This window comes from Strigops habroptila, chromosome 5 (assembly GCF_004027225.2).
Source record: "Strigops habroptila isolate Jane chromosome 5, bStrHab1.2.pri, whole genome shotgun sequence".
In the NCBI taxonomy this organism is placed as follows: Eukaryota; Metazoa; Chordata; class Aves; order Psittaciformes; family Psittacidae; genus Strigops; species Strigops habroptila.
The window spans coordinates 77,623,306-77,638,230 of record NC_044281.2 but is presented as its reverse complement, the minus strand read 5'-3'; the positions used below and the strand labels follow the sequence as shown (position 1 = coordinate 77,638,230).

At 38.5% G+C, this 14,925-nt stretch overlaps 1 protein-coding gene across 11 annotated transcripts in view; it reads left to right on the top strand.

The window, feature by feature from the left end:
- The window catches only part of FGFR2 (fibroblast growth factor receptor 2), an 87,673-nt gene extending 79,607 nt beyond the window's left edge, over positions 1-8,066 (top strand). For all 11 annotated transcript variants that reach the window (XM_030487368.1, XM_030487369.1, XM_030487366.1 and 8 more), the window contains 3 exons: positions 1,605-1,742; positions 2,501-2,606; positions 6,260-8,066. In XM_030487368.1, the coding sequence (XP_030343228.1) occupies positions 1,605-1,742; positions 2,501-2,606; positions 6,260-6,424 (409 nt within the window). In that variant the 3' untranslated portion in view covers positions 6,425-8,066. The remainder of the gene's footprint in view (positions 1-1,604; positions 1,743-2,500; positions 2,607-6,259) is intronic.
- Positions 8,067-14,925: the final 6,859 nt, after the last annotated feature.

Below are 14,925 nucleotides of genomic sequence, written 5' to 3'. Positions count from 1 at the left end.
TAGGTATAATGAAACATAGGCTGGGTATACTGGGAAAGTTTTCTCTCATTTTCAGAAGTGTTGGTGCTTCCCAGCAATACTTCCCATGTAGCAGAAATCATTGGACTTTGGCACTTCAAATCTTTTAATGTGTGCACAAAAGTCACCGGCTGATGCAACCCAACTGCTCAGGATTTATTCTGCTTCCTATTACAGTTTCCTAAGCCCATCTACAGTACTCGCGTGCACTGTGCTTGGAGTAGATGTGTATTTTTTATGCAATGCAGATGAAGATCTCATGGTTTTTATTTCTCAAAGAGAAGCTATTAACTGTAAAGGGCTGGATGCTTCCCAGCACCAGTTTAAAAGGTTATGCATGTCAGTGCAGGGTTAAAAGGAAAAAGGGCAGGGTGGAGAAAATAAGGGGTATCTCCTCATTCTTTAACGTGGGGGCACTTCCTGAGCTGTTCTCTCCTGAAGAAAAGCATTTACTGAGGTTTTTCTTCAGTATTTACAAGGAAACTATATACATAGGTTAAGGGTGGATCCCACTTTTGTTTTAAAATAACATCTTGGCAAAATATTTAAGTGAATGTGAAGTAAACTACTTCACTGGTTCAGGGATGAAAATCGGTCTGAGCTCTTCAGCAGCACACCGGTTTCAGTGCTGGAACTTGGAGCCTCTTGGCCCCATGGTGGCTTTGAAGACGGCTAAAGATAATATTATTGTAAGTTTGTGCAAACAGTTTACTAAAATACACTGCTCTGAAGCTCAGATTGCTGCAGAGAAGCTGGGGAGCCAGTGCAAGCTGTGTGCTGTTGTTCACCTGGCAAAGCTCCCTGCCAAAGAGCTCTGGGTTGCCAGCAGGGCGTGATGAGGAGAGCACTGGAGGAGGTGGCAAGCAGGCAGGAAAACAGGCTTAAAATGATCCTCTTTCATTTCCTAACAACAATTAATATAAAAAAAAAAAAAAAAAAGAGCAGAATGGTGCAAAATATTTTTGTTTTGAACAGTCTGCTTTTTTTCCAAAATACCCTGCTACATCATTGCAATCCAGCTCAGCTGTGAGTGTTCTGTAAATAATTGAGCTGTAAAGATGTGGTTCTTTGCAACAGTCCTGCAAACACGGGTGCTTAAAGCACAGCAGACAAAAGCAGAGTGTGTTTCTGACCCTTCTACTGAGGTCAGTCCCTATTCTATATGCTGTGCAGGCATATATCCAATTCATGGATTGATGTAGTGACAGGACAAGGGGGAATAACTTTAAGCTGAAAGAGGGAAGACTTAGATTAGATATTAGGAAGAAGTTCTTCCCTATGAGTGTGGTGGAACAAGTTGCTCAGAGAAGCTGTGGCTGCCCCATCCCTGGCAGTGTTCAAGGCCGGGTTGGACACAGGGGCTTGGAGCAACCTGCTCTAGTGGAAGGTGTCCCTGCCTGTGGCAGGGGGTTGGAACTGGATGAGCTTTAAGGTCCCTTCCTTCCAACTCTGCAGTCGGAGTTGGGCAGATGCTGATTTAAAGCATCTCCTAAGAGGGACCAGCAGTCATTGCATCTGCCACAGACACATCTCTGTTTCCAGCAGTAAGGCAGATTTACTAATGCAGTTTTCTCTTTGATTTGTAGTTGGTCATTTGGTGTGTTAATGTGGGAGATCTTCACATTAGGAGGATCGCCCTACCCAGGAATCCCAGTGGAGGAACTTTTTAAGCTGCTTAAAGAAGGGCACCGAATGGATAAACCTGCCAACTGCACCAATGAACTGTAAGGGCCCTTATTTGCTATACCGGGACTGGAGGGCATAAACTGGACTGAATTCATGTGTTTAATGCTACCCCCAGCAGAATTGCTTGACTCTAAAATTGTGGATGTACGTGTGTGTAAGATATGTAAAGAAAAGGTATGAAAAGGTCTTCAGGCAATCTTTACTACCCTGTCTTCATCAGTGTTTTTACACCCATATTTGTTTTATTTTAATCTCATTAACATGAAAATGTCTAAATGGCACACATACCACTAATCATATGTAAAGTACATCAGGCTGGTTTTGTACAGAACAAAACACATTTGGGAACTTCTGCTTTAGCACACCATTATCTCCTGGTGATGGAGGGGAGAGTGTTTTCCCACTCTGGTATTTCAGTAGAGCCCTTAACTATTTTTTAATTTTTTTTTTTTTTTTGCACATTTTGATTTCTTCACTTCACAAAGACCACAATCCCTAACGTGCACAAATATTTAAGCACATGTAATTTAATACCACTGAAATTCCTGGGAAAGAAGGCTATAGAATTGGGTCCACAAAAAAGCAATTTATACACTGGGGAAAAAAAAGAGGTTCAGGAGTAGAAATGCACCTTTGAGGGAAGGGAATATCACACAGTTTCAGGAAAGTCAGTGGTCCATGCGTAGGGCTGTGGGTGCTCGCTGCTTTACTTCTGATGAAGAGCATTGTGTCTGAAAAGGTTTGTGAGGAGAACGCGTGATTTTAATTAAGCCAAGAAAATGTGTATTTCTTACAGCTATATGATGATGAGAGATTGCTGGCATGCTGTGCCTTCACAGAGACCGACTTTCAAACAGTTGGTAGAAGACTTGGATCGGATTCTCACTCTCACAACTAATGAGGTAGGTAAATTGTTTCCCTCCATAAGCTGCTGATCAGGACAAATGGTTCAGGAGACAGATGGAATTTATTCAATTATGAAATCCTGCTCAAGTTCTCTTCTTGTTCTGTTTGTCGTTGTCCTCTGAGGTTACACGCATGAAATCCTCGGTTTCTTGCCATTATGCCTTGATTTATGTAACTAAACAGAAACACATCTTTAAAATGTTTTTGTTTATTTCTTAGTGCATCTTTTGATGTTTTTAGCATAGCAGTATCGAGAGAGTGCATTCAGCAGGTTGAAAGGCAGTGCTTATGTTCCAACATTAATTTCATGTGAAGGAGATATGTGGAGTTCATGGTGCTTTTCATTTATTGACTGGATTTGATTCCCAGCCATGATATCTAGGTCAGAAAAGGAGAAACTGTTGATGGTAGATTTCAGATTATATGTCTGAGAGTGAATTAGGTTCACTGAAATAGCTCTCTGTGGAGGGAAGGAGGACCCATAGGGAACATGTGAACAGTCATCCAATTATCCAAAGGTCCTGCCTAACACTGCTTCAGGTTGGGATATATGAATGCAGAAAGGTTTTATTTGAAGAGCATTCTTTCAGAGGTCTGAGATATTATTAGTTTTAGCAAGGAACACACTGATTAGGGTATTCACACAGGAATCGGTTCTCTTATCACTAAATCCCATGCACCTTTGAGGAAGATGACAAGTGATGGAAATGTTGATTCTTTTGATGGAAACTTCTTTTGAGGGAGAATGCTTGGTGTCCCAGAAATATTTTATGAATTCCTATTGTTCCGAGAAATTATATGTATTATATGTATCATTCTGAGAAAATATAGGTATTATATGTATAATGGGAGGAAAAAAAGAACAAAACACTTAGGAAAGTAGCAACAACTTGTTTTAACAGTTTCAAAATAAATTTTTCAGATTTGCTATTACTTCTTTATAAGGGAGGAAAAGGTAGGAAAAAAGATTTGGATTCTTTTATATACGTATATATTACTTTCTGATTTTTCGTAATTGTCAGAGAAATAAGAAATGGATTTTTAAGCAGCTTTAAGAAAGTCTGTGCAACAGAGATGACAGGAGAACCTGAGTAAAGAGATCCCATCTTTTATGATCATAATTTATTCAGTAGATCTGATTGAAAAAGATTCTTTGGCTTCAGCAGCAGCTATGTATTTATCTGGATTCTGTTTTTAAGGCTTACTCTAAAAGATGGCACCTTCAGGAGTGGCTCAGAGGTGGGTAGGAATACGTGTGTGCTCCCTTTGGAGTTGGTAATGCAGCTCTGCATACCATGACCATTTTCCCCTCATTCAGACTGATTGCATCTTTTCCTGCCTAATTTATATATGATTTCACAAGACTTGTTGGAGGTGGGCTGGCTGCCACTGCGGAGTGCTGGGTGGCTTGGACTGGATATGCATTTGCAAATTCTGGGCTGCAATTCTAAGCCTGGGAAAGGATATTGCTTGCTTTCTTGTGTGTGTTTAACCATCTTGCCTTCCCAAATCATGGAGCTGGAAGGATCTCAAAGGTAACCTGAAAAGGCCTTTAGGGTTCTGTAAATTACTTTAGGCTAGAATCATAGGAAAAAAGGCTGGGAAAAGCCCAGGAGCACATCCAGTCCATCTGATCAGCCTATGGCAGGAGCCACTATAAGTTTGTCATTCCTGACAGATGTTTATGTAACTTGTCCTTCAAGATCTCCACTGTTGTATTTCTGCATCCCTTGACAGTCTATTGCTTTGTTTCATTAGCTTTACTTCTTGAAAGCTTTTCCTAATCTCTGATCTTTCAACATAAGATATTGCTTTTTGTCCTATTTACCCTGGACATAAAAAGCAAATTATTTCACCTGTCTTTGCAGCACATTTTATGTTCTTGAAAACTTGTCATGTTCTCACTGAGTATCTCCTGAGAACTCCGGTGTGTCTCGTTTTCCTCCATAGCTTTTGAGTCCTCTGATTTCGTGTAATCTGCACAGGTTTCCTGAAGTGCAGGTCCTTCATGCTTCAGTGTGACAGTACTTCTGCTTGTCCTCTCCACAGTGACACTTTCCCTTTCCCCTGGAATGACACTGTTGATACAGGGTCAGGTTATATCTTCCTCTGCATTTGCGCAAGTAATTACTTCTGCTTAAATGGTACTGTCTTGCTCTTCTCCGTGATCATCATCACTTGTTGGGTTTTTTTGTTGGTGTTTTGTTGGGATTTTTTGGTTTTTTTGTTATTTTTTCGCCCTCCCGAAAGACCGTATTTCTGATGTTTCCAAGAGTAGCATGGAATGTTTCCTCAAGCTGCATAAGCAGGAGCTACCAAGAGTCAGACATGTGGCTGTATTGTTGTATCAACACCAGGAATGAACCTGATACTGGAAACTTCTTACGCCCCTTTATGTGACTCTGGCCCTCGGCATTGGATAAGGCTGGAGAGGGGATAAGGATCCCACCTTCAATACTGGATTCAAAACTGAATTACATCAAGTCTTTTGATCCGATGAGCCATGCCTGATATCCCATGGGAAAGCCCTGTTTCTTCAGATACTGGAGTACTTTCTTCTTCTATCTGTCTAGAAAGTGGCTGATTATTTCTTTTCATGTAGGGCCGGTTTGCTAATAAATGTGTCATGATTGCCCTCATGGATTTTTCAAAGGTTAGGCAGCAAGGCAGGCAGTAATCACAGATCCAAACTGTCTTCTCTTGCTGCCTCCTGTATTTGTTGGCATTTTAAAACTTACATTCACTGCTTTTAAAATGGTGACCATTTTTTAACTATAATATGGTAATGATTGAATGTCTGATGGAAAAAAATATGTTAGCTGAAGAACTAAATTACCCCAAACTGAAGCACAGCAGCATAAAATACCGACTGAGGTGGAAGACTTGTCTCGTCAGTACGATCATAACTTGCGGTTTAGCAAATGAAGAGATTGCATTTAAATGAATGCAGCTGCCTTTAGAAGTTGAAAGAGAAGGAACATTTCAAGGGGAAAAAATAACTTTATTCTCTTGCCAAAACTGTTGTTTCTAGCAAAAGAGCCTTAACCCAAAACTTGGATTCAGCAGATATTATTTCCTTTTTTAATGACTGCTTTGGTCATAGCTACTCTGGGACACACACACATAAGAAAACCCCAAAATCTAGGGAATTTATTTTCCTTTTTCAGCTCTTTTTTGCATGTATGCCACTGTATGTTTAAACACAAATTTAATATCACAGAATATAAAACAGATATTCAAAGTGACCAAAGGAATATAAAGTTGGAAGTATCGTTCCCTCACCAAATCATTACCACGTGCTAAAGAAAAATGGTTCTATTTAGGATGAAATTTCATTTTTATCATTGCAAGTTAAAAGTCCTCTTTTGATGTGGTTGACATGTTTATTTCCAGCGACGTGGCTAATACTGTGATGCTGGACTTCAGAAAAGCACCGTGTTATTGGTTTGGGTTTTCTTTCTTTATCCAAGCTCCTTGTTTTATCAGATATTTAAGCAAGAGGTGGGTTTGAATGCAGTTGCGTTACAGAAATGAGTATCATCTTTAAACTCCTCTTTCACCCATGGGACGATCAAGCCAAATCAGAGCAGCAGTAACACGTTATTGTCAGTCTTACTGTCTAAAATGTGGTCTATTTCTTCTGTCATAGGAGTATCTGGACCTCAGTGGACCTCTTGAACAGTATTCACCTAGTTACCCTGACACGAGGAGTTCGTGTTCTTCAGGTGATGACTCTGTTTTTTCTCCCGATCCAATGCCTTATGAACCTTGTCTTCCCAAGTACCAACACATGAATGGAAGTGTTAAAACATGAAAAGAAATCATACAGAGGAATAAAGAAACAAGAACATCAAGCTACCTACCATATACAAAACAAAATCTTTACTCCGGGACCTTAATGTTTCTGCTTGTACATATGAAATATGGAAAAAAAGAAGTAAAAGGAGAAAAAAAAACCCAAACTTGGAGGAAAGCAGTCAGAACCTACATAAGGAATCTCATAATTCACAACTTTTACATATTCCCAACAAGAAGAATGTTTATGAACTGTGTCTAGATACCCATTGCTATCAATTCTCTAGCTTCCTGTAAGCTGCAACAGACTTTGTTTGTACAATGGACCAGTTGGACTTGAGGCAAACTCTGGGTCTGCCTTTCTTGTTTATTTTGTAATATTTGGAGAAAATATATGTTGGCACACACTTACAGAGCACAAATGCAGTATATAGGTGCTGGATGTATGTAAATATATTCAAAATATGTATAAATATATATTATATATATTTACAATGAATTATTTTTTGTATTGATTTAAAAATGGATGTCCCAATCCACCTAGCAAATTAGTCTCTTTTTTAACAGCTATTTGCTAAATGCTGTTCTTACACAGAATTTCTTAATTTTCACCATCCAAAGGTGGAAAATACTTTGCTTTCAGGGAAAATGGTATATCATTAATTTATTAACTAATTGGTAATGTACAAAACAGTTAATCGTTTATAGGGTTGTTGTGTTTTTGTAATTTAAATGGCATTTCTATGCAGGCAGCACAGAGAACTAGTAGATATATTGCTCAGACTTTACTAGTTTTCAGATCTTTAAAAAAAAAGAAATATTTACAGTATATAACTAATTTTGGGGAATTAAACTTTTGATTTATTTGTGTTTAAAAACTGCAGTGTCAGATGATTGTTCTTATCAAAACCAAATCCTTTAACAACAAAGTCTTTTATTCTCAATACCTGTCACTTTAACAATTTAACTCTTTAGAAATGTTTTCTCATGGCCAAAAAGCAGGATCATTACACACACACACACACACACACACACACACACACACACACACACACACACAAAAGGAGGGTTCCTAAGGTAAGGAAAGACATGAATTTGTCTATAACCATAGCAGAACATACTGCTCTAAAAGGAGCTGAGCTTCTACCCTGAGTTGCACATGCGTCAAATTAACTACAATTCTCTTCCTTGAGTTTGGATAATAGGTTCCAGATCTTTTGGCCTGGATCTTTTGCCTTTTAGACTATCCCTCTATTGTAACTTAAGTTAAAAAGAGAGAAGTTGTTTATAATGACAATTTGCCATAGGAATATCAGCATCTTTTTAAGGGATTAATTCATGCTGACTCCAGTATTTCCTTCTGATCCATTCCATAACAGCAGGTATAGCACTGGCCTCTGCTAAAATATCACTGGTGTTTGTATCTTTTTACAGAAGTCTTGTGTTTTTACTTTCAGAACACTCACACTGATATGGCCATGCAATATGAATGCAAATTACACTGTTTTATGTGGTAGTGTTTTGTTTTGGTTGTCCTTTTATTTTTAAATTGGGTAAAAGAAGTATTAAAATCTGTTAACTTTTGTACTGACAATAAAATGTTTCTACAGATATTAATGTTAAAATTACAAAATAAATGTCATGCAGCTTATTTTTCCTAATCCTTTGTGTCATACAAAATGGTTTCCTGAACATCAAGTGATGGAATGTATCCAGAAATGCTTCCTTTTGACTTCATCAGAGATCCTATACTACAAAGCAATTCATTCAGGAATAATACTTTTGCCTCCGTCTTATAAAATGTCTGCTCATGAATAACATGGATTATTTGAGTAAATATATGTACAATCTTTAGTGTTTGTGGGATGGGACGCTCTTTACTGGAAACTGGTTCATAGTGAAGACAGAATATTTTCTCGAGTTAGTCTGTGTCCTCTAATTAGTGAGGTTTCTCATTCATACTGGAGAGGTTGAAGGACCATTTTTATAGGAGATTTAAAACAAAAATGGTATGGAAAGAGAGTCATTGTGGAGAGAGTATAAAAGTTGGGGGCTTTAGACTTGAAAACAGAAGGGAGATACACTAAAATAGCTGGAAAGAGAAAAAGTTCCCATTTTCTGCTCAAGACAGAAATGAGAACTTTATGGTCGTGTTGCTGCTGCAGGTTAACCAGAAAAGGATTGTTGAACTTCGTCTTTACCACATGCTATAAGAATGCTCCAGACACCAAACTAATCTTTGGTTTCTTTTTGTCTCTTTCTATTGTGACCAGAAATCTCATACCAATCCCAAGAAACTCTGAAAAAGTGTCTGTTAAAAAGGTGATGTTTTCCAACTAAGAATTATCTGATGATTGAAAAATTCCCACTGGCTCCACTAAAAAACAACAGTTCCCTTTCCCCACAGCATCTATGCCTATTAGCAACGATGGTAGCAGCTGTCTGACTGAAACCACAGTAGTCTTAATGACACACGTCTCGCTTTAAGATTAAAAAAGGGTATGAAAAGATCTTGAATCTTGCTCTGCTTCTATTGAAATGAATGTAAATGATCTTTACTACTGTCTTTTAAAAAGAACAGTATGTAGATGCTCAGAATCATGATGGAAAGGTGCTACTAAATAATGTAAACTTATTTGGTTACCCTGATTTTGTTTAAAACAGTTTGTCTGTTTTTCCTTTGTTATTTTTTTCGGTTTACCTCTCAAAGATTTAGATTTGCTCCATGGAGATAGACCACAACTTCACAGACACTGCCTAAAGTATATTTATTATGCAATTTATGTAATTTTGTAGTGTAATCCCTGAATCAAATTTTTATTCTTTTCTGCTATCTATCTGAAGACTTTCTTCTCAATTGCCTATGATTTAATTTCCTTCTATGAAAACACTGGCTGTAGAGCAGGGCACAGAAGCCTCAGTTTCTGGGGGAGAAGCAGATCATCCTCTGTGGGGTTGCAAGAGGAAACTAGGCAGCAAAAAATAAGATCTGACATTGACATTTGTCCAAAGGGGAAATATTCTTTATTGCCATGCTTACTTCTGGCTTTTCAGGGGAAGAAGGGGTTAGGAATTTGGATTGCTAGCTCATCTAAAAATAAAGTTGACATTATTAACAGGAGCAATAATGAAAAGTAGCATTATATCAGGAAATGAATTTATATTGATGTGGATAATGAGGATTATGTTCAGTGTGTAAGCAATTTCCTGTAGCACCTAATTGTTTCTTGTCTTCTGTTCAAGTATTGATTCAAATCAACACAGCGTAAGAGAAAATATGAATGTAAAAATCAGGTTTGTCATAGCTTAAGTTCATAAACAAGTTCATGTTACCTGTTTGGTTTTTGGGGGTTATTTTCAACTTTTTAACTATAATATGTATACATACATCAGACAAGAATATTGCTTCTATTCTGTCATTTTTTGTTGATATAACTATCATATAGAACTATCATATAGTTTGTATCATTCAATATATGTTTCATTATGCTTTTACAAAAGTAAGAGTTGAACTGCATTCTGATTTTGAAATCTGTCAAAAGAGAAATAACTTTACTGTGTTATTTCTGGAAGTAACATGAGCAAAGCTGTCTACAAAGTAGTAATTTTCATGTCTAACCCTTGAGAAAAGAGCACCACAAAACCCTGAGGTCTAGAAACCACCTTTTTAGTGAAAGATTCAGTGATCTCAATGTCACTTATTAAACCAAGAGAAGGTTAAGGGTTTTCTTGAACAGGGTATATAGACTGCTGTTGAAGTATATTTTTAATAGTAAAGGTCTCTTCCATAAGAACTGTAAGTCAGTGCCTGAAATGTGGAACAAGACCCATCCAGGCTAAATGGAAAGGCACACTTTTTGGATAGTAAAAGTAATCAGTGGAGGGAGCAGTGTACCCTTGGGTGCCATTGACTTGCCCCCAGTTGGGTCTCCCATGGCTCAACAGTGAGCAAAATCCAGAAGTCAGGTAAGCTGGGTGTAGTATTTCTTCTGTCCTCCAAGTCTGAGATGGGAAAGCTCACGTCATGCAGATCCTGAATAGCAAGCTTTGGAGACTTTCTTTAGTCCAAGAAATTTCAAGTATGTGCATAGTGTTGCTTGAATCTGTGTCTGTTATTGTTAAGGAAAGGTAAAGAACCATTAGAAGACCAGTCCTTTAGCAAACCTTGCAGAAATCTTCATATGCTTTAGTTTCATTTGGAGGTTTTTTAAGTAGCTTAACATATTCAAGGAAAAAAACTGGGGCAAAACCAGTTGCTATAGAAGGAAAAAAAAGCCAACTAACACCTGTTTTTGAAGGATCATCTGTCTGCTCTGTAATCAGGAAGTTCTGTATCTGCATCATTTGATCTAATTAGTATAAAAATATTTCATTGATTTTTCCACAGTAAATGTAATAGATTTGTTGTGATGGATGAAGCATAAGTTACCTCCAGCAATTTGTGCTTGAAAAGACTGTCAATCCTTCTGCACCTGTAAATATGCCAGTATACTTCCGAGCTTTTGTCGCCGTGAGTCCTAAATGTTACAAGCAGCCTAAATGCAATAGAATTCGTAGAGCAAGTGTTCTTTTTTTATCCTCTTTTACGTATGCAAAACTCCTGTTAACTAGATTTTCCCTAAAATTCCTACAGGAGAGAAGATGGAGGCAGTCATTCTCTTCACAAGGATGCACAGAAACAGAACAGGTAAGAGGCACCAGTTGCTTCAGGGTGTTTCTGTGTGGATTTTAGAAACAATTTCTCCACTGAGACCACTTGGACACTGGGATAAGCTGCGTAGAGAACAGTGGAATCTGTCTGGCTGCAGATATTCAAGACTTGGCTGGATGGGGCTGTGGATAACCTAATCTAAGGCCCTGCTTTCAACATGAGGTTGGCAAAGATGATCTCCGGGGTCCCTTCCAGCTGAAACTTTTCCATGCTTTTGCAAAGCTGAGCTATTGGCCAAAGGTAGCCCAGGTCTGAAGAGGAGATCTGGAAAGCTGCACTATCTCATGCTGAGCTTGTCAGTGGGATGTATTGTTCAGTAAATTCAATTTAGTGATGCATTTAACAAGAGGAGAGATTCCCCTCTATTAAGGCATTTGGATTTTAAAAGTCAGGTCCTGGCTTGCTTTTGATTATCACAGCTGGCCAAAATTTTTCTGATTGAATTCCTACGGAGTGGAAAACCACTGTTTTGTCAAAAGCTTTGTAAAGCACAAGCGTCTTGCAGAAGATAAAGTATTTTGACCTTTTCAGAATGACACGACCCTATCAGAGTCATCTTGTCAGGAGGAAATGAAGTCATTTTATGTTGCAACTATTGAGCAGCAGACAATAATATATAAGGTCAAAGTAGGAATCGAGTATTTTGATTTTATCAAAACAGTGGTTGGACTAACTTGAAGTGACACCCAAGTACTGCAAGTAATTGCAACTTTTAAATTTTTTATTTTGTTTATTATAAGAATATTATAAATAAACTCCAAATGCCAGAATTTCCTGAGGAATACACTTCTAGATATCAATAATGTTTATATTGCTTAGAGTACCTATCAATATTTTGACAGGCTTTTTCCTGATGCACCAATTGTTTTGCCCTGCAATCAGACTGCTGTGAGAGGGGCCAAGAGCCACTATATCTCAGGAGGGTTTGTGAGGAGCCTGGTATTGTTTGCACTTACCAGCACCCTGTACTGGGACCAGGTTGTCTGAATTACCGGACAAGCTTTTCCAAAGCCTCAAAGGATTTCCAGGGAGGACTAATATATTTGTGGCATAGGAGCGACTCATCTCCTCTGCTGTGGCATCTGAATTGTCTGAGGCAATAAGGAGAAATAGGACAGCAATTGAGAGCCCCGGTGTCACTGCTGTCTGGAGAAATCTATGGCCCATTATGCTGGAACTAAAGGGAATTACAATTTATGGGAAAAAAATCAATACAGCCAAGGACTGTTTTAAAGACATCTCAGAGAAGGTAGCTGAGGTGCAGTATTTTGTCTAGACGTGTTTCCCTGGCATGACTATAATTTTCTTTAAGGGCTATTCAGCAGCATACAGTACTTTCTTGTCCAAAGTTTGTTGCCACAGAGATGCACAAACTGACAGCTGAATAGTGCTGTACTGCTAAATTCAATAAGTCAGAGATCTGCCATGGGAATGATAGTTTGGATATTCAGAAGAGCAGGGTTCATCCAAGTCTGGAAAGAGAGGGTGTGACACCACTGGAGAAAGTGGAGTTGCATCTTCTTGCATCATGCCTGAATTTCAAGTGTTATGTGTTAAGTCGTAAGTGACAAGAGCATTTGAGAATGGTTTGCCATCACAAAACATTAGTGCCAAAGCTCCTGAGGAAACTCTGACCATGTGTACCTGCAGCAGTGATGAGGTTTCCTGAGGAGGTGAGGGGCCTTCTCTGTGCAACCTTTGTACTGGTGTTGCAGAAGATGTATGTAGAGGCTTTCAGCTGAAGGGAAAGTAATGGTCTACCACAAGCAAGAAATAAGCTGCAAGAAGAGAGGTGAGAGAAGAAAACTTGTGCAGTTGGCACTGGCTCTTAGTTCAAAGTGTTTCCTTATGAAACTGTTCATTTTCTCCTCATCAGCTCCAGGAAGCCGCCAACCCAAATGCCTGTGTGCTCATCTCCTGTGGAGCTGCCAATGGGTTTGAAATGAAGCTGCCAGCATGCAACTTGCCTGGCACATCCAACTTTGCTGAAGCGCTTTCTTTCATGAATACTCATCTTACCAGTTTTCTTGACTATTTCATTTACTTTTCAATAAGGTGTTTTTATAAAGGATTTGCATTTTTCAAGTCACAGATTTGGGGAAAAAAAACCCCAAAAGAACAAACCAAACCCAAAGGTTTCTACTAGGGAATTACATAAGCAAATTTGTATTACTTATATTTTTCCAAATTCATATTTTCCCTCTCATTTAAGATTTCCAAGACTTGTTCCCTGACAGCTGTTATAACAAATGGTGGACTTCTTCAGCTGATGTAATCCAAGACTTCATTCACGTCAGAGGAGATGTAATATTTATTTATCAGCTGGTCAATGAAGTATAATCCACTGGTTTGTTTTTTTTTAATGTTCAGTAGCCTTTTTTTCATATTTTTCAGTAAAAATAGTATATTTATCTCTAATTATCTGTATAGACTAAATATGTACAAGAATTTCTGTAGGTCCAGCCCTACAGGTTGCTAAATCATAAAGCTAATGCCATATAAATGTTCAGTAGTCACATAATAGATGTAATCATGACAGGGTTCTGGAAGGGTCAGTAAAAATGTTACTAACCAGATAAAAATTCTGAAGGAAAAATGGTTTTATTGTGAGTGAAAAGTTTTGGGTTTTTTTCCCTGTAGTATTTGGCAGTGCTTTGCTTGTTCCTCCTTTGACTTTTTGTTTCATTGTTCACAAATACTCTGTGGATCCTCATCTGGTTTAATAGTTGGAAAACAGTTACACTCAGGGTGGTTCCAACAAGTCTTAAAATCACCCCAGAATTTCATGCCCGATCTCTCTTTTGATATCGACTGCCCTAAATATGACAGATGTCACTTGGATCCAGACTTGGTTCTTGTAATCTCTATTTTTCTGTGTATGTAAGTTGGCTTCACATACATAGTGTATGTGCTGAGCCCCCTTTATTCTAGGTGTTGCAATAAACAAGGAGGAAAAATCTCTTGTGGCTTTCTTTAGACTTTGTTTCTCTCATTGCAGGCAGGAAAGAGGCAGCAGTCCCTTGCTTTTCCTAGCGCTGTGTTCATTGTCTCTCTTGCTGCAGCCCCCTCCACCTCGCACCCACAGCACACTCCACGTCGGTAGTTAAAAACCATACACCCTCAAAGACTTTCATATTTTGTTGAGATTTCTTTGTAGCTCGACTACAGCCAGCCATTGCTCTATTAATCACCTCACTCTGTTTGACAAGCGGTAGATTTATGGCACTGCATGGATGAAACCAAAATGCAATTAAACACAATCAATCAGTCCCACTGAAGCTTCCAGATTCTGCTCACAGAATCCTTTTCAAACGTCATTAGAGTTGGGGCTTTGAGAAGCACAGGGTGAAAACAAAGAAGAGATGGTAGTTTATCCAAGGTATTTTCAGTCTCTCAAAATACACCCCCAAAGATCTAAATGTCTTTTTAAAGAAATAAACAGCAAGGGGAAGACTAGATTCTTTAGGGGTTACTTTTGGTCCTGGGGTAGGATCGAGGGCAAAAGGAGTATCAGATGATGAAGTGGTAAGTCACTACATTTGTATGGTTTCTGCAGGCACAATGTGTGTTTTCACTCTGAGTAGCACAGCAGTCGTGAATGCTGTGTTCCTTTTGGGGGAGAACATTACCACTTCATTAATTAATAGCAAAGATGTGATACAAACATGGGAAGATACCTGCTGGGTTTGTAAACACTTTCTTAAATAGCTTTGGAGTTCTTGCTCTCCTCAGTGTTTCTGTGTACATTCATACCTCAGCAACTGACTTCCAGAGAAGTACCATCAAGCAGAAGTAGCTTAATTTTATTT